At 34.6% G+C, this 24587-nt stretch overlaps 1 protein-coding gene across 6 annotated transcripts in view; it reads left to right on the top strand.

The window, feature by feature from the left end:
• The window catches only part of exp (expansion), an 857631-nt gene that overhangs the window by 811860 nt on the left and 21184 nt on the right, over positions 1-24587 (top strand). For all 6 annotated transcript variants that reach the window (XR_014131199.1, XR_014131200.1, XM_081755448.1 and 3 more), the window contains exon 9: positions 12464-12610. Coding sequence is in view for 4 of the 6 variants with exons in the window: in XM_081755448.1 (XP_081611574.1) it covers positions 12464-12610 (147 nt within the window). In the remaining 2 variants the exon portion in view is untranslated. The remainder of the gene's footprint in view (positions 1-12463; positions 12611-24587) is intronic.

Here is a 24587-nt window from a genome sequence, read left to right as displayed (position 1 = left end):
AAATATAAGGAGAGTAAAATGATAAAGGCAAAGTTCCATGTCGCGAACATCCAATTGTGGGAACTTGCAAACATCTTGGTGGAATTGTCATCTGCTCGCAGCTCGTAGCTCACTATTCTTTGGCTCGGCGCGTTTTCGCAGGTATCATCACCAAGGCGAAGGGGTGCGTTGAGTCTCTGCTCTAAACGCAAAACTCCACTTCAGAGAGCTCAAATCGGGAATCCATCTCTACCGATTGCTCCGTATACAGGCACTTCTTCGTGCATAACAAAAATTATATCTCCTGGGCCGGTTTCAATGCTGGGTTGCGCACATTGGTGAACATCTTTTTCCAATCTTCCTCTGTAATTTTCATTGCCTCACATCCGATATCTGAAATAAAGTTAAAACAAATGCTGGTAAACAAATTCATTTCTGGGCATTATGCTTCCATATAGTACATATTCTTATTCTTTATGTTTAACTTCTAGGGTTAGCCGCTTGGATAAGAGATGCAGGTACATTCAACTGAGCTATAGACACAATTCTCTTATCTTTCTTTCATTATTTTCCTGCTAAGTTTTCTTTCTTCGCGCTACTACTTTATTCTTGACTTATACTTTTCTTGCAGTATATTCTCGCAATTTTTCTTTACTTCTTGCCTACAATCATTGTATTTCTGTACTTCCATTAGTTTTCATGCCATTGTGTATCTTAGTCTGTTTTCCAGCAAGCTGTCACGTAACCTCGACTCGAACCTGGACCGTTGGAGTCAATTTTTAGTATACAAATGTCATAGCCGGGTGAATGGTGACAATGCCGATACCATTCTTGTCATTTTCCAGGCTTTCCTTGGTACATTGTGAGTAATGCCAATTGTCATTGCTCATTTCCTGAGTGCTCACCACTTTTCTATCGGCAATCAATGTATCCTGTTGGCCACTTTTACATTCTGCTTCTGACTTGTGTTCTTCTCTGGTGCCTGCATCATGAAAATAACTTCTTGGCGGATTTGCTTCGTTCTGCCAGTTGTCGTCACTTATCTCCTGTGTCTCTACTGCTCTGGACTGACTGTGTATATGTTGCCGGTCACATGGACTTCTCTGGCCGTTGTAAGTTGTCCATGAATCTTGGTCCTCGAACTCAAGTACTCCTTTTCCTTCTACATTTCTGGAGTCTTCGGCCTGTTTTCTCCGTACCTTCAGGTGATTATTCCTCCTGCAGTAGTTATGGCTGCGTTGCCATCCTGTACGTTTGTCGTGGAAACCTTTCATTCTTGTATTTTTGTTTCGTCTTGGTTGTATTCTTGTCCTCCCAGGGATCATTCTTCCACGCAGTTTACGTTTGCTCTTGAATTTTGGAGCGTTCACAGCGTTGGAAACACTTGTGCTTATCTCTGCAGGTGTGGGGGTCTGTTTGACCTCCTGGTGTGTATCCTGCACAATTGCTTCTGATGGAAGTTCCTCCAGTACTTCCGTGTTTGACTTCTCATGTTCGTCCAGTCTCCTGGCTTGCTCCTGTCGTTTCCTCGAGAGGTATTCTGCCAAATGGTCTTGTTTTTCCATGAACTTGTCAAGTTTTCTATCTAGTTCTTCTATTTTCTTCCTCTGTGCTTCTCGAAATTCTTCGTTTTTCTTGTTCTGTTCTTCTATATTCTTCCTCTGTTCTTCTATAAATTCTTCGTTTTTCTTCCTCTGTTCTTCTCTAAATTCTTCGTTTTTCTTGTTTTCTTCTTTTAGTTGTCTCATGAACTCATGTAACGCTGATAGAAGAGATTCCTGAAAATCGCCATTAGTGCTGTTCGGCCTGTGATGCTGTTGAATGTTGTCTCTACTTCCTTGAGTGACATCATTTTCCATAACTGGACTTGTATTCCTCTGGTCACCACATTCAGGACAATTTTGAGCCTCATCCGTGGGATCCAAATCCTGTTCCCATAGGTCACGTCCACACGTGCGACAACGTTGTGCTTCTTCCATGGCAGACATCCTGTTTCTTGGTCGTTGCCTCAAGGTAGATGGCCTCAACTGTGGCATCTGCAAGTAGACTTAAATAACTGGATTGTCAGAATGATTCTTATTAAAATTTGTCTAAAATTAATTCTAATTATCTGACCTATGCTGTCAATCACTCTAAATTTCGTACTCTAAGTTCACCTTAATACGCAAAAATATTACTATTTCATCAATGTAGCATGCCAAGCTACTTTAGTACCACACGTTTTCCACAACAACTTAGTTCATTCTATTTTTTTTTTAATTTTTTAAAATATATTCACATGTATATTTATGTGTATATACAAATAGCGTATTAATTAACAGATAAAATATCTAAAACACAATAATATGTAAGTAATAAAATGCATGTGTAAATAAAAGTATTAAATCTAACCTATTCTAAACCTATATCTATATATGAATATATAATTATGTTAATACTAATGTTATTCACTAGAAACACACTTAGCTAAATTTATGCATCAATATGCCAAGAATTTGCATGTTCACTTATATTAGTCGCTTACCTGGTGCATTACCTTTTTGTTTTCTTCTTTCCTTCTTTTCTTCTCTTTTTTTTTTAACAAAGAAAATGGTGTATCTCTTTTCTCTTCCAATCACACAAACTAACAAACAAACATGAGGTAAGAACAATTATTATTATTATTATTATTATTATTATTATTATTTACGCATGTGCTGAAATGAAATAAAATTGGTTGCGAGGGGGAGTAGAACGCTTAATCGTTCCCTACGGGTAATCTCGAAATAATGATTCTTTGAATACAAAGTTACCTAATTTCCTATCACGCTTCCCATTCTTAATTTTAGTATTACGTAATAGACTTGATTACTGTTTTCGTTCGCTGTTCGAAATTTACTATGTATGCTTCTCCAAACTAAATTTCCTACTTTTTTTTTTTTAACGCTTACTACGCTTTTCGGTCCTGAAATAAAATTAACTACGCATGTTGGTCCTTCAAATAAGATTAACTACGCATTCGGGTTCCTGAAATAAGATTAACTACGCATTCGGGTCCTTTAAATAAAATTAACTACGCATTCGGGTCCTTTAAATAAAATTAACTACGCATTCGGGTTCCTGTTCGGGAAGCCATTTCTTGTCACATTGTACTATGGTCCTAGTTCGGTTGCGCCATTTCTTGTAACACTGGGGGTTCCGGTATTGGAAGCCAAGTTTGGTAATGATAATGCTATTGTCTCGGGCGCTAAGTTTTGCAACGATTGAAAATAACTAATAATTAAAGGAAAATTTCCGCTCGGGCTGCCAAATAGAATTACTGCGTGATATTACGAATAAGCAGATCTTACGTATTTGGGCGACGAAGAATATGAAACGTATTGTTTTCGGAATTCGATTCCTTATCTCTAATTTGCATATTTAATCTGAACTAGAATGAATAATTAAGGCACTCACGGATGAGCCTAATATGCATCAGAGAAATGAATACCTGACCTTGTACTTGAAAAGTGAATGGTATTGATGAGCGACAACTCATCTGCCTATTACACAAATAAAAAAAATGAATGAGAGTTTGGAGAATTGAAGTTGACTCCACGGGGCTCGAACTTCAGTTCTCCAAGGTAAAGATACAGTTTTGCTAAGATGGTTAGGAATTAAAAAAAAAATGATATATATATATATATAACGAAAGATGACCTAATGTCTAATCGATCCTGTTTTCCCCATAACGGTGTCTCCAAGGCGCTAGGAAAACAGGTGCGTAGTTAATAGTTAAGTGATTTAAACATGCGGAGCAAAAATCTCACAAGCTGCAAAGCTGAAAGAAAGATTTTTCGCTAATGGCTTGTTCAGTTGGCTACACTGACTATCACTCTGTCACCGAAGTGTGTGGAGATAGCAAAAATAGTTAAAAAAAAAAGCAACAAATAAGGAAAGTTTAATTTAAAGTTAAAAAAAATGAGTTAATTTAGATAAAAAATTTCTGATGGTCAATGTAACCGTATTTCAACTTTTTCAGTTCTTCTAGGTATGCTAATACCGGTTAAAGAAATAGGCATATCTTTGAAATAATAACCACATAAATGCTTTGGTTCTAACGTCAAATAGACTTTTAATAAATTTAACGAGAAATAAGGTGATATCTACAAAAATCAACAAGAAAGTTAATTTGGATTTACAAAAAAAAATGAATTAATTGACTTTACTGAAAATGAATCAGACTTTTGACTGTTTTGACCAAATAATATGATTTCTCTCAACACATTCTTCACTGTACAACGTAATATTCAAATTATTCAATCTTGACTATAAAATTTAGCAACAATCTATTTCTACTCAACTAAACTGACAATATTCGATTCTTTATAATTACTATGACGTAGTTATACAAACAAAAATTTCTATTAAACTGAATATTAATTAGCAAAATGATTTATTGTTTTCCCCATAGACATAAACGACTATTAAGTAATTCGCCCACAGTTACTACCTCTTTTTATTAATAAAAGAAATGGAAATAAGTTTAAGAATCGGATTGCGGAATGAAAGAATTAATGATTTAGGTTGCTTGCAAGACTTACTGGAGAAATAGTTTAGAAGCGATAGTATGCTTTTGAGAAAATTTAGTGTACTGTTTCTAATGAACGCTAATGAATTTTCAATATTAAAAGATTTGCATAAACAAAACATAGCTTTGTACACATACTATATCAGTTGGTAAATAATACAATTCACAATAAAAATCGTTACACAACACTAACTACACAAATATTTCATATTCAAATACACTACACAGAAATATATATATATATATATATATATATATATATATAGTACTACTATTATTATAATTTGGCCAATTGATCAAAATAATTACATTGTCGACGCTTTCTGATTTTCTCACTGATTCCTTCTTTTGCGAATAAACGTTTCTCCATAGCTATGGACCCTATCTGCGTTCGTTGCTCAGATAGGTACCTCCGAAGGGATTTACTCGAGTATCTTAAATTGTTTACCTTATTTATGAGCCGCTAACGATATTACGAGATAAGAGTATTTACACTTATTTGTCTGAAACTTACTCAACATAGCACGTCTTTGGAACCTTTATATTGATTGTTTCTTTTAAGAATGAGTATAATAAAAATTGACAAGTTACAATAAAATCATATTAAGCCTGTTTACCGCTCTGACACATATTTCCCTAACACAACCTATACAAATGTTAAAATTTGAAAAACTAGACTTTGACGCTAAATCATAGTTTACTCAAAACAGAAATTACATTACATTCACACATCTTAAACGCGATTTATGTTTAAAAGAGAAATAATTCATACTTGATATAAATAAATACTGGATTGCATATAAATGATTATAATGACGGCTTCAAGGATCTAAATATTGACACATTACGATTACAAATAAATGCATGATTGAAGATCAAATCAATGTATACAAATTTCACTAGTATAATAATCAAAACTTTATGGTACTTATTCAAGAATGAAATTAATAGTTCCTATATCCGTGAATTAATTTTGGAAATGCAACCAAGGCATTAGGCTATTTGCTGACTTCTTTTAAAAAGAAAGAAAAAAAAATGCTCTAAATGTTTACGGACAGTTCCGTATGAATAAACAATGTCCCGAAGTTTCTAGGAAAAGGTGAGTATGGAGATCACGAATCACGGAAATATTGGCCATAGTCCTTCTTCAATAAAGAAAATAGCAGAATACTTTGTCCTACCTTAATAAGTCCTTCCGCTTATATTTCCACACTTCAGAAGAAAACTGCACTGTACTTAACTGACCGTCACAATGCTTCCTAATGTCCCTTCTCAGACCCCGCTGTCCTCTGGATTCAACTCCCGGAGAAGAGGTCCTCGTTTGTCTGAAGCGTCTGGGTCTTCCTGTGGCAAGGCATCTGTCTCGAGTATCGGGGATCGAACCCGTGTCTCCGTCCTTCATCTCCATGTTGTTGAAATGCAACGATGCGTCACTTATCAAATCCATCTGCACTTAAATTTCACTCGCACAGTTTATATATATATCCGCCATACATCGCACTACTTTTCCTGTCTTTGCACTTTATGCGGGAAATCAACGTATATAGAATCACAGACTCACTTCAACATCACCATTTATGTAGCGTTACCGTAAGATGATAAGAATTATCTGTCGATGTTTTAAATATTTGTATAAATAATCTTGTAACGACGAAGTTGCTGTGGATAACGCGTGATTTAAGTAACTGGCTGCTAACGGGTGTCTAGCTAGCCATTTTTCTGAAATTTAAACACTTAAATATATATATATATATATATGTACATATGAGTTGACGTACGCTTATGAATCGCGTGTTGGTGATGTTTTCACGATGAAGTGTCGACTTAGAGTAACCTCTCTTCCGTGTAGGCGTTCTCCCAGCTTTCTTTATTTTTTTAAAAAAAATAGACGCTTCATTCTTCTCTTTGTGAATTTTGAATTTCGGATTCTGATTCGTCGCTTTAAGTTCGTGACACCATTTCCCAAAAATCGGTTGATAATTTGGCTTGGGTTTCTAGCGTCTGTTCTGGGCTCGTACGTGATGTTAAAGAGTTTCATAAGCACTTGCGAAGATTGTAGATAAAAAATTTGGTTCCTGTGTGTCTGTGACGTGATATTTGCGATATCGAGGTACTTAGGTAGTGCGACAGTATGGCTGGAGTAACAATACCATCGACTGGCGAGGTAGAACGGTGGGTGGTCTATTAGTGCGGTTACCGTCTTATATTTTTTTTTCTGAAAAGCAGAGAAACTTCTTTACCTGGGACAAATGAAAGAGGTTGCTTGGTTGCTAAATGAAACAAAATAAAATTTTCCTTGACTTTTTAAAATAAATTGAATTTACATATAAAGATGTTTTAATTTGAATATAAGAACAATTAATTAAGTGTGTGAGCGTAATTGTCACACCGTCTAGTATATTATAGACGATTAATATTATGTAGCTGCAACAACAAATGTTTTATAGTTAGCTGCAACAATGAGTCGCCACCTTCATATTTCTGATGTCAGAGCTGGAACAAAGACTTCCAATTCTGTTTCAAGTGTCAAACAGGAAAGAAACTTAGACATCAGCATCACGTGAAACAGAACTAACCGAAGACAAATGTACACATAATTAATATTTATTATGTTATAATAGTTCTTTTATGATCAAGAAAAACTCTTTACTTTTAATTACTGTTTTCGCCCAGTTATTTAGTTTCTCTATGACTTGATGCTATTTTATGTCCATTAAGGATCTCAATGGCACTTTTCGTTATTTAAAAAAAAAAAAAAAAAAAAAGTGTCTCAAGGGTGGGCGCGTTCAAACATATTTATTAAGGGTGTTTTTATCATGATAAGAAATAAACACATATATACGCAAATAAACGAGCCAATAAGAGAGAAAGGGGGCGTCAACACTAAATAGAATTAATTATGCAAAAATTAAAAGTCGCCATCTGCATGAGGTCTTATATTTACATATCTGATAAAGCAAGTATACAAGTAACTGCTACTTCACCTTGTACAAAAATTGCGTAACTATCACAATGAAGGTCTGACATCACAAGTCCAGGGGCCAAAAATAAAAAGCCGGAAGAATCTATGATGTCAGCTTATCGTTCTCACGCAAGCTTTTAACTTTTGTTTTGATTCCATGGAGAACAAAGCTGGGTTCTTGCTGTTGTTCACACTAGTTTATTCACGGTAGCCTTTCTTTAACTTTTTAGAAAAGACGATGGAGCATTTATTTCGCTTCGAATATTTAGTTTCTTTTCCTTTGATAGTTGTATCTCGTTAAAAATTGATTAGTCATTGTCCATAATGAAAATACAATACTCAGCGTAAACTTTTTAGAAATTATTTTTATTTTAGGAATACGAAAAATAATTTGCGATCACTTGTAGGGCATTTGCAAAAACACAGTATTTCAAGGCTTGTCTTGCCGTAGGAATTAACAACTTTAATATACCACTTTTTTTTGTTTCTCCATTTTCCTTACGCCTCATGTCCACGTACGTTTCGTAGAATATACTTTCTTCTTAGATAATGTCCTATCTAGTGTCTTATATGTTTTAGACTATCTCTAACATTATTTTTCTCTTCTGTCTTCTTCCCAATGTCCTCGTTACTTTTAAATTTCATCCAGCTAATTTTCTTAACCCTTTTTTATACACTACTTTCGGTTGTTTGGTTTCCATTTATTTTTCATTGCTTGTTCCTAGTATTCACATTTGTTTCATACACATTATTCTACACGAAACATTTATTCCACATTTTCAATGGCGGCGGTTGGACGTTAAAAGTGAGGGGGCAAGACATGATCTGAATATTTGTATATAAATGTTAGTTTTCCTGGTTGTCTCTAACATTTTGTTTGACGAAAGGTTGTATAACTAATAGGATACTATATTTTCAGTTAAAATACCGTATATCGTATATAATAGTTTATTAAATAAATTGAGAAGAACAACGCAAGTAGATACTAGCCCTTTGTACTCTTAAACAACGAAAGTGTAAGAAGAGATTTTATTCCTTGCTCATGAACATATTAAAATTCTGTCTGGAAAATTGTGTGATCAGATTATTTAATAAATTTGCAAAACAAATAAGTAGAAAGGATAATATTAATCATAGTAATGAATAATGATGCTTGTTTTGCAAAAGTTATATTGAAACTGAGGATTAATGAAAAGCTTAATATTTAATTCCACACATGATATTAAATGTATGTTATTACTCTTACAAAATGAAAGACAGTAAATACTACAAGCATATGCTACGACATTTAAAGAAATGGCAGCATTTTTTCCTATTAATCAGTAACACATACAAAATCGTTACATTTCCAAATGAAACTATATACATTAATTGGCTACTTAAAAAAAAGTGCGGGGGCAACTGCCCCCCTTTGCCCCCTCTAATCGCCGCCCATGATCCTAATAACGAAAAGTAATTCCTGGTTCCTGTTCCTACACTGATTTTTACAGCTCATTCCCTTCGAACAACTACTACTGTTTACGTCTTTCTAAGATTTATCTCTGTTCCGTATTCTTCATAGCTTTTCCTCAAGTTTTCTACCCAGTTGTTAATTTTCTTTGCTGATTCCATAACAAAAGTCTTTACATAAGTGAAGATTGAGGGATATCACAGAAGAATTGAATCTTCTTCATGTTTTTCACTTCACGAGATCAATATGATCTGTAAAGGATGTATCTTCAGTCGTCTCCCCTCTTTCTAACTTTTTCTGTATTTTATACTACGTGTTTATAAAGTATTGAATTATCAGTTCGGATACAGCTTGGTGGTGTGATGTAAATCCTTAATTGCGCTAATCAGATTTGCTCTCTCATGATAATATTTAGTACGTAATGATGTTACATCTTATCTATGTTAAATAGAAGATATCCAGATTTTACACATTTGTTTTACATGCATTTTACACATTAAAGATCAGTTCCAAACAACATCCCCAGGACGTAGAATATAATGATATAATGAATCGAACTGTATTCTATAGAAAGTAGCCAACGCGGGCAGGCACATTATGTTGTTAAGTAGTACGAGGGTCAATATAAGCTCTCAATTTTCTGTCGAGAAATAGTCAACCTTCTTTACAACTTGTTATGGATTTGCTTTATGATGAACACTCTATTATCCCTGTAACAAGGGAACTTTTTCTGGTGTCACACGAAATATGGAACCAGACTATGGCCAATCGATTTGTATTAGTAAACAAGAAAGTCCATAGGCGGGAAAACCCCTCGATCGCAATCGTTCCGTACTTATGAAGGGGAGGAGGGGCACAGGCAACACAACACGTTGTGGATAATGAGACGAAATATGGAGCGAGTTTGATGAAAATATGCGTAGAAGCACAACATATACTACAATGTGATATTATATTCGACAATACTCTGACAAGTGAGGGCAGAGGCGTAGCACATAACGACAGAGGAAGGGGCGGGTAAGCGCAAGTAAAATGTCCATATAATTGAGGAAAGTGGAGAAGCAAGACGTCAGGGGAATGGTACAGTAATAATACATGATCAAGTAATCAACCACAAACTATAGACAGCCTGTAGATGACACTGTGAAGCAGAAATAGAAAAAAGAGAGCTATGGAGGGGATTGTCCGTAGGGTCCAATGTGCATAGACTGTTGTATACATGTAGGCATTCATTTTCATATGTTTATGATGATGATGACGATGACATAAAAGCAAGACAACAATATATGCCCCTATGTGAATGCACTGCAAAGTCCAATACTACCACTATACATTGAAAGATCAGTTCAGAAAGGTGGGGGCCGTTGCCCCCTTGACTTTCTACTCTTCACCATGTCCATGATATATTACTATGCTATTTCTCTCAAGTCCGGCTCATATATATTCATACCTTCTATGGAAGTTTTCCCCTATGATATACTCCACGCTACCCGCCCTCTTCGTGCTACGCCTCTGCCCTCACTTGTCAGAGTATTGTCGAATATAATGTAACATTGTAGTATATGTTTAACTGCTCATCTATGCATATTTCCATCGAACTCGCGCCATATTTTGTCTCATTATCCACAACGTGTTGTGTTGGCAGTGCCACTACTCTTCTCCCCACAAGTACGGAACGGTTGCGATCGAGTGTTTTTCCCGCCTGTGGATTTTCTTGTTCACTAACACAATTCGAATGACAATAGTATCGTTCCACATTTCGTGTGACACCAGAAAAAGTTCCTTTGTAAGACACACACTACGCCATTGCATTTGAAACAGTTAAGAGCAAAATCAGTTAAAATTAAATGTAATTAGAAACTTACATAAAAGGTATTATAAATCAGTTCATTATTAAGTATTTGTCTTTTAATATTTTTAAAGGCGATTTATAGTTTTGCGAGTTGATTTCTTTCAACAAAATATAACCAAATTGCAAAAACAAAAAAATATAATCGAAAATACTTAATAGCCTACTTACGTCATAAATTAAATATTCCGAAAAATTAGTGCAATAAAAATATTACACTTTTCTAATTTGGTCACCAGTCTTACCTACTTTTCACGCATCTAAAAATAAGATAATCTTAAAATTTGTCTGTCGATTTTTAAGTACGAAAATAAATTATAAAGCCTCAGTATTATATTATTTGTGTATGGAGTCTACATCGTTGGACGCCAGTGATTTTTTCAACATGTATAAATATTGAAACAGTAATATGTGAACTATTCATATATTTTAACAGGATTCTGGTGAAAGAAAGGAAATGTTATATTAACCTATCTAGTTAGTTTGATTTTATTTAGTTATTCAGATTTGAGTGTTGTGAAGCAATGGTGAAAACAACAAAGTAGATATATTTTAAAGAAAGTTGGTAATGTCTAGGTTTGAATTTACAAACTTAGCGTTAATCTGATGGAGCTAAGAAAAAGTCGTAGATAAAGCTGAGGCAGAATTCGGACGTGGGACTTCTTAATTGCAGAGTGAGATTGTTGATCATTTATTTACATGGCATCTAGATTTAAAAAAAAGAGAGAGAGAAAAGAAAGAGTCTCATATAATTCATGTTTTGAGCTAAGTGAAATAGTAGTCTGTGAAATTCTGTCTTATTTATTGGATAGTTCATTGGTGATGATTGATTTTTTTTAACTATTCGAAACATTTCAACAAGACTAATTGACTGAATTTTATTTCACAATATTAGGAAGTAATAGAATATTAAATATTAAATTTGAATTTTGCTTTATTTAAGAGTAACTAGAAAAGAAACTATCGGGGAAGTGATATATATTCGTTAATTTACTACGTATTTGTGATATCATGTAGTTATAACCATATGATGTTGGTTGCAAGTATGCAAGATGAATATTTTCTGGAGAACTAAAAATAACCAATTTATACAAATTTTACTATACCTGTAACTGACGTGTTTGAACTGAAAGTACACAATACACTAAAATCATTTGATGTAAATTTAACTTTATGCTAGTTAAAGTTCGAGAAAATGACAGAGAAAATATGTTTCATAGTAAATATGTACCTAGGTATATCTCGTATTTCCAAAAATATGAAATCTAAATACCTCAAGAAGTACTTAAGTAGAGTATACTTACTTATATTATTGTGTATTCTGTTCAAAGGCATATAAAGAATTCCATATAAATAATATTCTTTGTTGTTTCATAATATTTTTCTTTCATATGATGTCCTTTAAAAATAAGGTGGTACTTCACACTAATCAAGAACTTTATGCGGATGAACAAATACCTACTTATGATTTCTTTATGAAAAAACTCCATTAAGAATTATTCATATTGGCTTTCCCAATCGGACCATTAATTGAGGAGGATAAAGTTGAAAGTGAAAGAGCGATATTCATGTTAGACGAAAGCTATGTAAATATTGATCTAACAATACTCTTTACCTTTGAAAAATATGAGTGATTTTTACTAAAAGAAGCTGTTTTTATTAATGCTTTTACAGATGATCCTTATTACTGCGGCTTGAGGGCTAGGATTCCTAACTTCGCAAAGTCTAAAACGAAAGAAGAGAGGCGGTATCCTCAACCCCCTCCAGTGGTGACAAGCCACCCAATGATGTGGCACGCAAGGAGTTTTGATAGCGGCATGGGTAAGTGTTTATGAAAGTTCTTTTCCTTTAGTCTTGTTTCATGGGAACTTATCATAACAAGCTAATGTTGAATTGTCACGAACTTATCTTAATATGCATGGATTAATATCATGATGTTTTTTAACTGCACTAACTACAAATTTAAAAATAGCAGTAAAAGAAAAACGGAAGTAGGGGAGGTAACAGAAAATCATGAGTAACTGGCTTGGAAGGAATGTTACTTAAGTGGTGTAAGTGTTTTAGTTATTTAAAGAGGGGAAAACTACTTTGAAGAGATTAACTTTCTGAAAGAAATACATAAATATTTTCACTATATATATATTAAATTTTGAATATTGTTTCTCGCTCAACCTTTATCTCGTTTCTTTAAAATAGTGTAGTTGTTGTTTAAGTGAGCTGATGAAACTTAAGAAATACCCTATTTAAATATCTTTTCTAAAAACAAAAATTAATAAAATTACCAATTAGTACGTAATCTTTTCGAAATGAGTTCATTCTTAAAGACTCTGAAAAGAAAAAAATATTCTCATATGATGGAAGATGCTCAGAGACTTTTTGATAAATTACGTATTATTTAGGACAGTTTTATGAAAAAATGCAGATGATTGGAAATCAAGATATTATAGTAAGTAAAACTTCATCAGTCATTCTATTATGAATCTATTGCATCAAGAAATAACATACTTCTGTTACTCCTTCTGTAAGTAGATGATAGTAAAATTATAGCTATTTTGAAACAATTTTTTTTTTCAGAGAGATAACTTTGGCTGAGTTTGACTCCAGTAAAACGATTGAATGTTTTTTCATTCAAGTGCTTTTTTTCTGCAATTTTTAGTCAATACTTGAAGAATGTCTTGTTATAATTCGTTCGGGCTTATGTTTCTTTTACTATCTTTAGAGATAAAACGACTATGAGACGTAAACGAAACAATAGACATAAAATGGTTTTAAAATTCATTTTAAATCTGGAATAAGTTATACTAAAATGTTGGTATCATTTTCGTCAACCTATTTTTCAATTTACGGTTTGACAAATTTAGCAATAATTTGTTAGATTTTGCTTTTCGTCGTTTTTCCAAATACTGAATTACATACTTTTCCTTATCTCTTTAAATTAAAAACGAATATTTCATACTTATATACTAATAATATCCCAATTTTACAACCAAACAACAAAAATGATTTATACAAAGCAACTCAAGACCATGTTTCCACTTTCTGACAAACCTTTGGAGTATGATCTTAAACAAATGAGCAGTTTTATATTGTGGACGGCGGTGATGGAGCCTATTTGTTTGACTCCGAATCAACATTAAAAATAGAATATTTTGTGTCATCTCTCATTGTTTATGCTCTATAGAAATCCAACGTTGAAAGTAGAAACTAGACACCTACAATGTCCGGTTTAAATAAGGAATAATGGTTGAGATGGAATATATTTTTGGAATTCTGAATCAAAGTAACGAAAAATCTTGGTATCTCTGGGGGCACCTTTGGTGCGTTGAATCAAATAAAAATATTCTTGCTATCTCTTATGGCTTTTGATAAGTGGAGGTCCGATGATAACAGAAACGAGAAATCTAGTTCCGCTACAAATAGGGGAGTAATAACTGAGATGGAATCTATTCTTGGAATGCTGAATCAAAGAAAGAAAAATCCTTCTATCTCTTGGTGTTTTGACTCTGATACCTGTCGATAGACAGACAAATGGATGAACATGGTTCTAAAACTTTCCATGATTTGTAAATCTAAAAGGTAATTAAAAAGGTTCTTCTAAAAATGTACTTTCATTCAGGAATCGTGATCCCAATAAATTTAATTTATCTCATTACAGTATGTTGCAAGTTTTGTAGTGTCACGTTTCAGTTGATTCGTTTTGTCATTCAGGATTTAAATAGAGGCATTTATTCTTCTGAGCTGTATCTAGTGATTGTTTAATAAATAAATAAGTTTCATAATTAATTATGCATTAATAATTTTACTAATTAGTTTATCATAGTGTTGCAAGATCTCTATACTATTTACTGTGGCAAAGCTATTAAAGTATCTCTATAGAGTACTTTACTATCATTACACCATACCTTCTTCAGAGTGTTTTTCTCCTTTTCAGATTATGTCGTTCTCTTCGCTCTACACTACCTTCTTCATACCTACAATCGTCCTCATATATCGTACAAGTAACTTCTTCAGACTACCTTCCTCTCTGGATTGTATCGTTCCCTCCTTCATTTACTTGATTCTCTACACTATAGATACCTTGTTCAAATTACTCTCCTTTGTAGATCCTACTGATACGTTCTTGACTGTCTTTCCAATCCCTATATTCTGTCAGTGCTATATTCGTAGTATCCTACCCTCTACAATGTGCTAATCCTTTTCGTATTCTGTTGGTGTCTTAGTCAAACTATTCTTTCCTACATTTGGCCAATACTTACTTCAGGTGCCTTCCATTTCAATTCAGGCAGAGCATGTACCATCACCATCTCAGATATTGTTGAAACTTTTTTTATAGCAACTAGACATGTATTTAAGAGACCCATATTTTTTTGTTTTGTCGAAAAAAATTTTCCCGCCAAGTAATGGGCCACCAAAGACGGGGAGTACAATTTATGAATTGTAGAAGACATGGAAAATGGTCAACTTCGGAGCCTCGCCATTTGGCTATCGAGACAGGTAGAGTTATAATTCTTGTTGTGGTATGTACATAGGGATATAAATAAACTATATTTTATCATAGTTTGGTTTGCGCATGCGTATCTTTTTGTACATAAATTAACAAATGAACGTCAATTTATCTGAAAAGTCGAAGTTTGCGAATTTTTTTCGAGCACTTCCGGTTCGAATTTTAAAATTCTGTTTTCACGGTTGGTAAGACCTAGTTACCCGCTTTCCGAAACAAATTTTGTATCGCTTCTGTGTGCAACCGTTTTGTCGCAAAAAATTCGAGAAATTGTAAAATTTTCAAAAATCGCCATTTTTGGGCGCCATTTTCTCGAAAACACCATCTTTTAAAATTCTGAAATTTTGTGAGATGGTTCAACTTTACATGAATAATAAACACACCAAATTCCATTCTCGACCAATGCTTCATGAATTAACTGCAGCCTTTTAAAGTTAGCGAAGTATCGTTAACTTTGATGTCACAGTTAGCAACACTGGGAACAATAAACGTGCAATGATTTGATGATGATTGTGGTTCACATTCATTAAATGAAGAATAAAAGGTTTTCTTGACTGTTTTTTTTATTATTTTGATCAAAAAGGCTCTTTAAAAAAGTAAAATTAGCCCCCCCCTACTCCTCCGTTTTCTTAAACCGAAGTAATGTGACGTGGAAATTACGATTACGAAACACACAAATTTTAAGTTTACTTGAAATGGCCATCCAATAAATTCTGATGATCTATAAAAAGCCTAAACTATTACCTCAGTATGATTTGGAATGCTCCATACAAAGTCTCAATTGAGTATGATGTCATTACAATGATCGAAAAAGGACAAAATATTTAAAAAATCGAAACGTTTCCTTACGTTTTAAAGAAATTTACTGACTTTTTAAACAGAACAATCCCAACATAAGAACGGGTCACTCGGAATTTTATAGTATTCGACTAAAGTGGGTCAGTCCGAAACCTGCGAGGAAAGTGTGGGTGTGTGTATTGTGCAAATTTTAAGTTAGTTGCTACTGAGTTGCTACAAATCAAAGGTGCAGCCTGTATTGAAGCTGTCATGAGTGACCTATTTCCTTCAGTAGTATAATCCGTAGAAAATGACAGCTGTCTTCCTCAAGAATGTGGTGAATGTCCTGGAGTGGAAGGAAGAAGTGTGGAGTCTTTAGTTATTGATCCTGATGAAAATGAAAGTGTTACGTATGCCGTATGGGAGAATAATGATCTCGTTAAAAAACTGTGCCATTTTCTGTTTTCGTATCGTAATTGCTGGTTTAACTGTAAGTATTGTAATTCATGACTACATCAAGAAAATCCAAATAGAATTAATTGCTACCGAAAAGCACCGTATAAAATTTCAAGATACAAATTCTATTTTACTTCATGTGGACTTCGTTGAAAACTGGACTGTTATTCTGCAAAGTGAAATTCAAGAGATATCACCGGAATATGAAACAACTGACAGTTTTGTTGTAATAAACGGCGATAAAACACACGATTTGGCTCATGTACTCAGTCATAGACAAGATTCTAAAAATACTCGAAGAAAAGCGAAAAAATATTTTTTAGAAAAAGGTTTGAATACGTGAAAATAGGTATCTACAATTTCCCAAACCGTGTCAGTGATTTCTGATGGTACTGTATCCCACTTTAAAAATCGCTTTCAGATGTTCGAGATGCAGACAGGTCCAATAAGGCAGTGAAACCGGCCATGTAAGGGTCTCTGCGACGGTATGGGGAAGGGGGGTGTAAAGAATGTGGCAACGCGGCATAACCTTAGGCTAAAACAGATACACAGTATTAAAACCGCAGAAGAAAAAAATGAAATGAAATCTTTAAGTTTTACGTTCCACGGTTATGCCGGTTAGGCTAAAGGAGACGGTGATTATGAGAAATGAATGAAATGGTGGAATGCAGAACGGCACGAGCTGGGATTGAACCAGGGACCCCAAGCACTGGAAGTGAACGCTCTACCACTGAGCCACCGCGTCCCCACTAAAACCGCAGGAGAATTCGTGAGTATAGTGCAAGTACAAACTCCGGGTATTACTCTCGTTTTGTTACCTGGAACTGAATTCGACGACTTCCGGAAGAAAAAAGGGAAAGTATGCGACCGGTAACTGGTACTCAACGAAGTTATCTTTGGCTTTCGGAAAATTGCGAAGTTTTTATGGCAGTAACGGGTCACCATGAACTAACTTCATGCTTCCCCTAAATTCGAACTTCTGCAATTCAAAGTGTAGATTTAAGAAATCTGCAAAAAGGAACTTTTGTTACATACATATACGTATGGTAACCAGTGGTGCGTAGCAGAAATATGAATAAATCATGAATTATCTGAAGTTGAAATGCTGTTTATGCTTCTACATGGACCTTCAGCAGGATACAGGTTTCCAGAAGAGCATAAGAGAAGTGAAAATAAGTGTTTTCTGACTATCGACAATTTGCTACGCAGGGGCGGATCCACGACAGACTTCTGGGGGGGGGGGGTTGTAATAGTGCTACTTAGAGCTACTTTTAAGAGCTCCAAACTCTGGGGTGGGTTTTATTTGTATATAAAATAAGAAAGTTTCTTCTTCTGGGGGGGCGGGGCATCGTGCCCCTAGATCCACTCCTGGATGACTTGTGAGTGAACCAACGCCTATTGGAGCACCTGCACGGTTTCATGCTATTAGCGAAGAAGACACAAACGAAGCAAATGATTGGTCCATGTAAAAAAAAATAATAATAATAAAAACAGTGAAATTTTGTTTCCGAAGACCATTTTAAGTAAGTGAACTTGAAATTTATGTGTTTCGTAATCGTAATTTCCACCTCAGATTATTTCGGTTTAAGAAAACGGAGGAGTAGGGGGGGCTCATTTTACTATTTCAGAGAGCCTTTTTGATCAAAATAATAAAAAAAACAGTCAAGAAAACCTTTTATTCTTCATTTAATGAATGTGAACCACAATCATCATCAAATCATTGCACGTTTATTGTTCCCAGTGTTGCTAACTGTGACATCAAAGTTAACGATACTTCGCTAACTTTAAAAGGCTGCAGTTAATTCATGAAGCATTGGTCGAGAATGGAATTTGGTGTGTTTATTATTCATGTAAAGTTGAACCATCTCACAAAATTTCAGAATTTTAAAAGATGGTGTTTTCGAGAAAATGGCGCCCAAAAATGGCGATTTTTGAAAATTTTACAATTTCTCGAATTTTTTGCGACAAAACGGTTGCACACAGAAGCGATACAAAATTTGTTTCGGAAAGCGGGTAACTAGGTCTTACCAACCGTGAAAACAGAATTTTAAAATTCGAACCGGAAGTGCTCGAAAAAAATTCGCAAACTTCGACTTTTCAGATAAATTGACGTTCATTCGTTAATTTATGTACAAAAAGATACGCATGCGCAAACCAAACTATGATAAAATATAGTTTATTTATATCCCTATGTACATACCACAACAAGAATTATAACTCTACCTGTCTCGATAGCCGAATGGTGAGGCTCCGAAGTTGACCATTTTCCATGTCTTCTACAATTCATAAATTGTACTCCTCGTCTTTGGTGGCCCATTACTTGGCGGGAAATTTTTTTTCGACAAAACAAAAAAATATGGGTCTCTTAAAAACATGTCTAGTTGCTATAAAAAAAAGTTTCAACAATATCTGAGATGGTGATGGTACAATTTTATATTTTTTTGCCTGAGTTGAAATGGAAGGCACCTTCAGTATATTCATGTCTCTGCATTTTACTGGTATCATTTCCAGATTGCCCTTCGCTTTTGTAATATTCTCCCTTTATACATCATAACAATGCTGTCTTTAGGCTAGGAGAAAAGATAGTCTGCAGAACCTACTGTAGTGCAGAAAGCTAAAGATATTATTACTTTTTTGTTTTTTGTTACAAAGATAATTTAAGAAGCTTCGACTCAGTAAATAAAACAGGAGATATTAAAAGCATTTGAGAGTATCTTACTGATTTACCTAATCATTCCTTTCAGTTGGTTTCATATCAGATTTCATTTTGTATTGTTCGGCATTTTTGACGAAGAAGGCTATAAAAGTTAAGGAAGATTAAACGTATGTTTATCTTTCTTCATAAAGAATAATGACTCCTTTCGGAAACAACTTGACTTGGAAGCAAATAAAGTTCTTTGGGTGCGATGCTCTTTTCTTCATCAAGAGGCAAAACATAAAGCAAAAGTTAGAAGACAATATAAAACAAAACAGACGAGCGAACATAAAAAAAAAAAAACAATGTTAGTGAATAAATTTTATTCTTCTCCAAAGTTATTGGTCATCTTAAAATCTCAAGTTCAATTTTCTTTGCGATAAAATGGCGTGGCAGTCGCTGTCTTTCAATCAATTGATTGACGAAGAACCATCAACCGCAGCGAATCGGCTTTAGTTACTAGGTTCCTGAACCCTGATTGGGAATTTCTTCTCTCTCTTTCGCTCGCTATTTTTGCATGCTGCTAACTTGGAGAAGATGCTTACCTATAGAGTTAATTCCCTCCGTATATTTCTGTACACCTACGTAGAAGGTGCTAAGGATAGAAAAAAAAAAGATTAAAGAAGGAGGCGATTGCATTTTTAAAATAGGTTACATGTGAACACATATATATATGATGATCACGTTTGCTTGCTGTCACGGTGGAAAAGTAAAACAGCGTGCAAGTATGTGGACAACATGTTGGTGAAATTGGGCGGTGCTTTCAAGTCAAGCACCTCCCAGAGAAAGATATAGTAACGTATCACACACTCTAGAGTTTTTTTTTTTTAATCTGTTCGGTATAATCAGAAAGTAAGGTTTTGGAAACATGGAGTAAAACTAATGCAAAAGAGTTCCCAGCAGTTGTAGATGGGCACACGTATACAGAAAGCGAAATGATCTTCAACTGACTATAGGGTGCAGACCAAGGTCCTCGACTGTGAATCTGTTCGTATTCTCAACGGAATTCATCAGCATTTTATTCATGTCAAGAATTACAGAAAAGAGATTAGGCACTGAAAAAAGCACTTTAAAAAACCTTTAGGAATTGTAGCACCTTCTGCATATTTCTTAGTGAATCTTGAAAAGAGTCATAGGGTGGGACCACCGAAGCAAAAATTAGTGTCCTACAACAACTGATGTCTTTGATTAACTGTGCATGGTGGTGGATGTAAGAAAATAAAGATTAACTCTATAAATCAAGCCTCTTAGACTGTCAAACCAGATGAGGAGCAAGATGCAAAAAAATAGTTTAAAAGACTGGTTTGGATTAGTTATTAAGTTGGAAGAAAAGTTGTAATTCGGCTACTGACTTTATCGACACCTCCATCTTCAAGCAAGATTCAAGTGTCTCTTTCTGCAGATTACTCCCATTCATTATTCACGAGTACATTAATATTCTGTTGTTCAGTAATATAAAAGATTTCCCTTCGGGATTTCACGAAATCATTCACTTTCTTTAGCCATAATCTATCTGTCTAGTACTAATGAATATTGCACAACAGCCATTATGTGCTATACTCGTACAAATCTGTTTACGAAATTTAAATTACTAAATCACTTGGCTGTTTGTATGGCGTAATATTTTCAATGATTTTGCAATTAGATTTTATATTACGTTTTTGAGGGTGCGAGTTGGATGTGCTGAAATCATATTTTCGGAATTCCATTTCCATATGTCACACTTATGATCTTATTTTATTTCATTTATTTATTTTTGGCTTATTTGAATTTCAGAAGACTTCAATATATGAACCATTTAAGTCTTTCATTTCTACAATTAAATCCGCTTATTCTTCCATGTAATTTGCGTGTGCTAGGAACTTTAGAAGGCTACCAAATTAATCAAAACTTCTATTCAAAGTAAATCTAATTGTGTTCCATTTGTGAACTTGAACAACATGAATTTGGCTCAAAGCACATGACTTTTAGATGGTTCTAATGAAATCTTGTAACTTTTCAGTCATCTCAAACTATCCTATCCTCATCCTCAACCATTATATACGGAAATAATGTTGTCATCTAATAATATACACATGTTTTTAAATTTTCATTATTCCTAGTTTGATCTCCGGTCATGCTAGTTTGTGGTCAGTGTCATGTCCGTGAGTTTTCCCGGGATTGTCCCGTTTCCTCCCACATTCTCATTTCGTAACCATTCACTTTAATCTGTTTCCTTTAGCATAAAGACCACAAAGGCGGGACGTAAAAACTAGAAATTTTATTTCATTCTTAAAAATTTCGTTACTGTTGTAAATAATTTTGTTCAGTACTCTTCTTGTATATATAGTCTATTTGTGCAATCTAACACTGCATCTATACTAGATAGGAATTTATTTTTAATTAATTCAACTCGCTCCGAAATTCTCCACATCTCTCCTATGTCACATTTGAATTATTTTATGTATCCCGGATTACATTTACCAGAGGCTTATCTAAGCATTCTTATATCCTCTTTTATCTTCACAATTGCATTACTCCCCTACATCTCTACTTGGCGTGTTCAGATTCTGTCGCACTTCACTTGCGGATCTACGTTGTTTCTATATAATACCGCAGCCAGGATATCTATGAAACTCAATTCTTTATTTTCTCAGCATAATAGATTTTCGAAGTTACTTTTCGTTAAATTTAACGTCCTACAATTGAGTTCCGAGGCTAAGGAAGACATAATGCTGATGAAAGAAATGGAATGGCGGAAGTAGAAGAGAACGGAAAATTTCGAGAAAATCCACGGTATTTGTTTGCTACAAAACGCACCTGGCGTGAGCTGAGATCGAACCAGGTACCCCACGCATCAAAGATGAGTGCTCTACCACTGAGCCACTGCAGTCCCCATCATAGTTTCTTAATTTGTAATGCTGTAAAACAAAAATACTTTACTCTTCTGGTTTTCCACCAACCCTTTCTCCATATATGTACGTTTTCTAGCTGGCCAGGGCTAGGCTCTGTTACACTTGTGCTGCATGATCGTTTTATTGTCCAAATTAATTTCCTTTCTTGTGTTGTTGCGTATTCAAGTTCTATATTTTCGTCACTCGTGTTCTGTGTGGTTTCTCAACGGAATTCAGCTGGTGGAAGTACCTGTTATGCTCAACAGAGGACAGCACCAACCGTTTCGCAGTCAATTCATAAGTACAAAAAAGCTTTCTCTTTTTCTCCCTGAAGATAGCAGGACTTGGACAGTGTATTAGTACGAAATGGTATACCAATGCGACAAATGTCTATTAGATGTATTAGTAGTACGTGGTGAATCTAGTAAACTATAAGAATGAAATTGTAGAACTTTCAATTCAAGATTAAAGAGTCAGAAGATATGACATTGCCGTTTATAGGTCTCGATGGGCAGTAAAGTTCATGATCGCAACAAAGATTTTAACATTCACTTTCTAGGTCTAATATATGTATATGCCTATACGCGTATGGAGGTTCTGGTCATATGAAGCTAATTTACAATGCAAGCTTTATGAATTCTTTATTGCGTTTAGTGTCCCTGCTGAGCCAATCATTTGAAGTAACCTACATTTCTTAGCTCTCCTGGAAGTGAAAGGAATAATATCCCAATTACATCGATTCAGTATCTGTTATTCATCTTAAAATATATTTATCGAGACTGAAAAAAAAATGTTTAATAACAATAAAATGCAGTAAAATTTCTGACTTACATGAAGCGCTGATGAATTTGCATTTGTAATCTTTTATTTGATGCAAGAGTGATAAGGAAGCAAGCGTAAGTGAGCTTTTACCGTTCGACTCAACTTCCGTGTGCTTGTATGTATGCTCTACCATAACTTTCGCAAAATTTACTCGAGTTCGATTAAATATGGTGTAAGCTTTCTTTCTAGCTCAAGAAATATCTTCTAATTCTCCTCGCTGGTATAGTGGCTAGCGCATGGACCTTTGGTGCATATGATCCAGGTTCAATTCACTTGGATTTGGCAAAAGAATATTGAACGCATTTCCCTGGTTCGAATTTCACCTTAAACTCTAGGCCAACGTCTTGCATAGCCTGGTGCAAAGAAAATACGAAAGAGAAATGAACGAGTTCTCTGTTCTTGAAGTTAAAACCAGTGAATGCAAAAGGAGCTTAATTTTCCACCAAATTTGAGATGCATATACAATAAATGTAAAATAAATTTATAAACAAATAAAAAATAAAGAAAAAAGAAAAGTAGTAATAATTATGAAGCATATTATATGTTTTCTTCTTGGTTTAAAAATCATACTCCTGCTATCTTTAGGTTAAAAACAGTTAAGGATAAGGGAAATAATTCAACTTCTCCGACTTCTTTTTTTGATCAAACATGAACATCGATAATTTCTTTCTCACAACCTTCTTGATTATTAGTCTTTCCTTATAAGAAAAAATAAATATTTTCTCCAAATATCACTGAATTTTATCCTCACTCAGATTTTATCCTTAGTAGGGTACTTAGCCTCAATTGGTTAGCCTTTCTTCTTCTTCTTCTTCTTCTCATTATTAGAATAAGGCAAGTGAACCTTATATGATTACAATGTTAGTATATACGTTACTCCACACGTTAACTCTTCAACGAAAGTGAATTTTTGAATTACGTCTATTTCAATAAATAGCTAGAGCGATTAAGTCGACCGAGCTTGTTAATGGAGTCAATCCGTTAACATCTTAACGAATAACCATGACTTAACTAACGGTTGCCTATCTAGACCTCATTTTCTGCTGTTGAAATACGGAGTATAATTGTAGAATGAAATGAAATCTTTAAGTTATACATCCCATTGTTATGCCGGCTAGGCTAAAGGAGATGATGATGATGAGAAATGAGTGAAATGATGGAATGAAGAAAGTAGGAGGAAACGAGAGAACCCCGAGAAACCTTACGCACACGGTGTTTGTCCACCACTTGGCGCGAGCTGGGATCGAACCAAGGACCCTATGCACCAGAGGTGAATGCTCTACCACTGAGCCACTGTGGCCCCTAATTATAGGATGGTAGAGCTCATACATCGTTTCGTTAAATAGCAGTATACTAAACATCCTCCAGCGGTTTCCATCTACCGGACGATATTGAAACTTTGCATGATCCTCTTTACTGTCTTCAGCAGTTTATAATAATTGTTATTATTGATGATGATTTAAGATACAACGCTGTTAATGTATTGCGTTCTTTCGGTTTCTAATTTTCATCATGTAGTTTTTTTTTTCACCTGCATTTCAAAATCGTTATTAAGGGCCACGGTGGTTCAGTAATAGAACACTTATCTCCGATGCGAAGATCTTGTGGTCCGATTCCGGTTATGTGAGCTTTCGTTGGATATTACGCGTCCGCGACTTTTCTAGATCCTCTGCT

The sequence above is a fragment of the Thermobia domestica genome, chromosome 4 (assembly GCF_964235325.1).
Source record: "Thermobia domestica chromosome 4, izTheDome1.hap1.1, whole genome shotgun sequence".
Taxonomy (NCBI): domain Eukaryota; kingdom Metazoa; phylum Arthropoda; class Insecta; order Zygentoma; family Lepismatidae; genus Thermobia; species Thermobia domestica.
The sequence above is the reverse complement of the archived record's forward strand: the minus strand, read 5'-3'. Positions and strand labels throughout refer to the sequence as shown.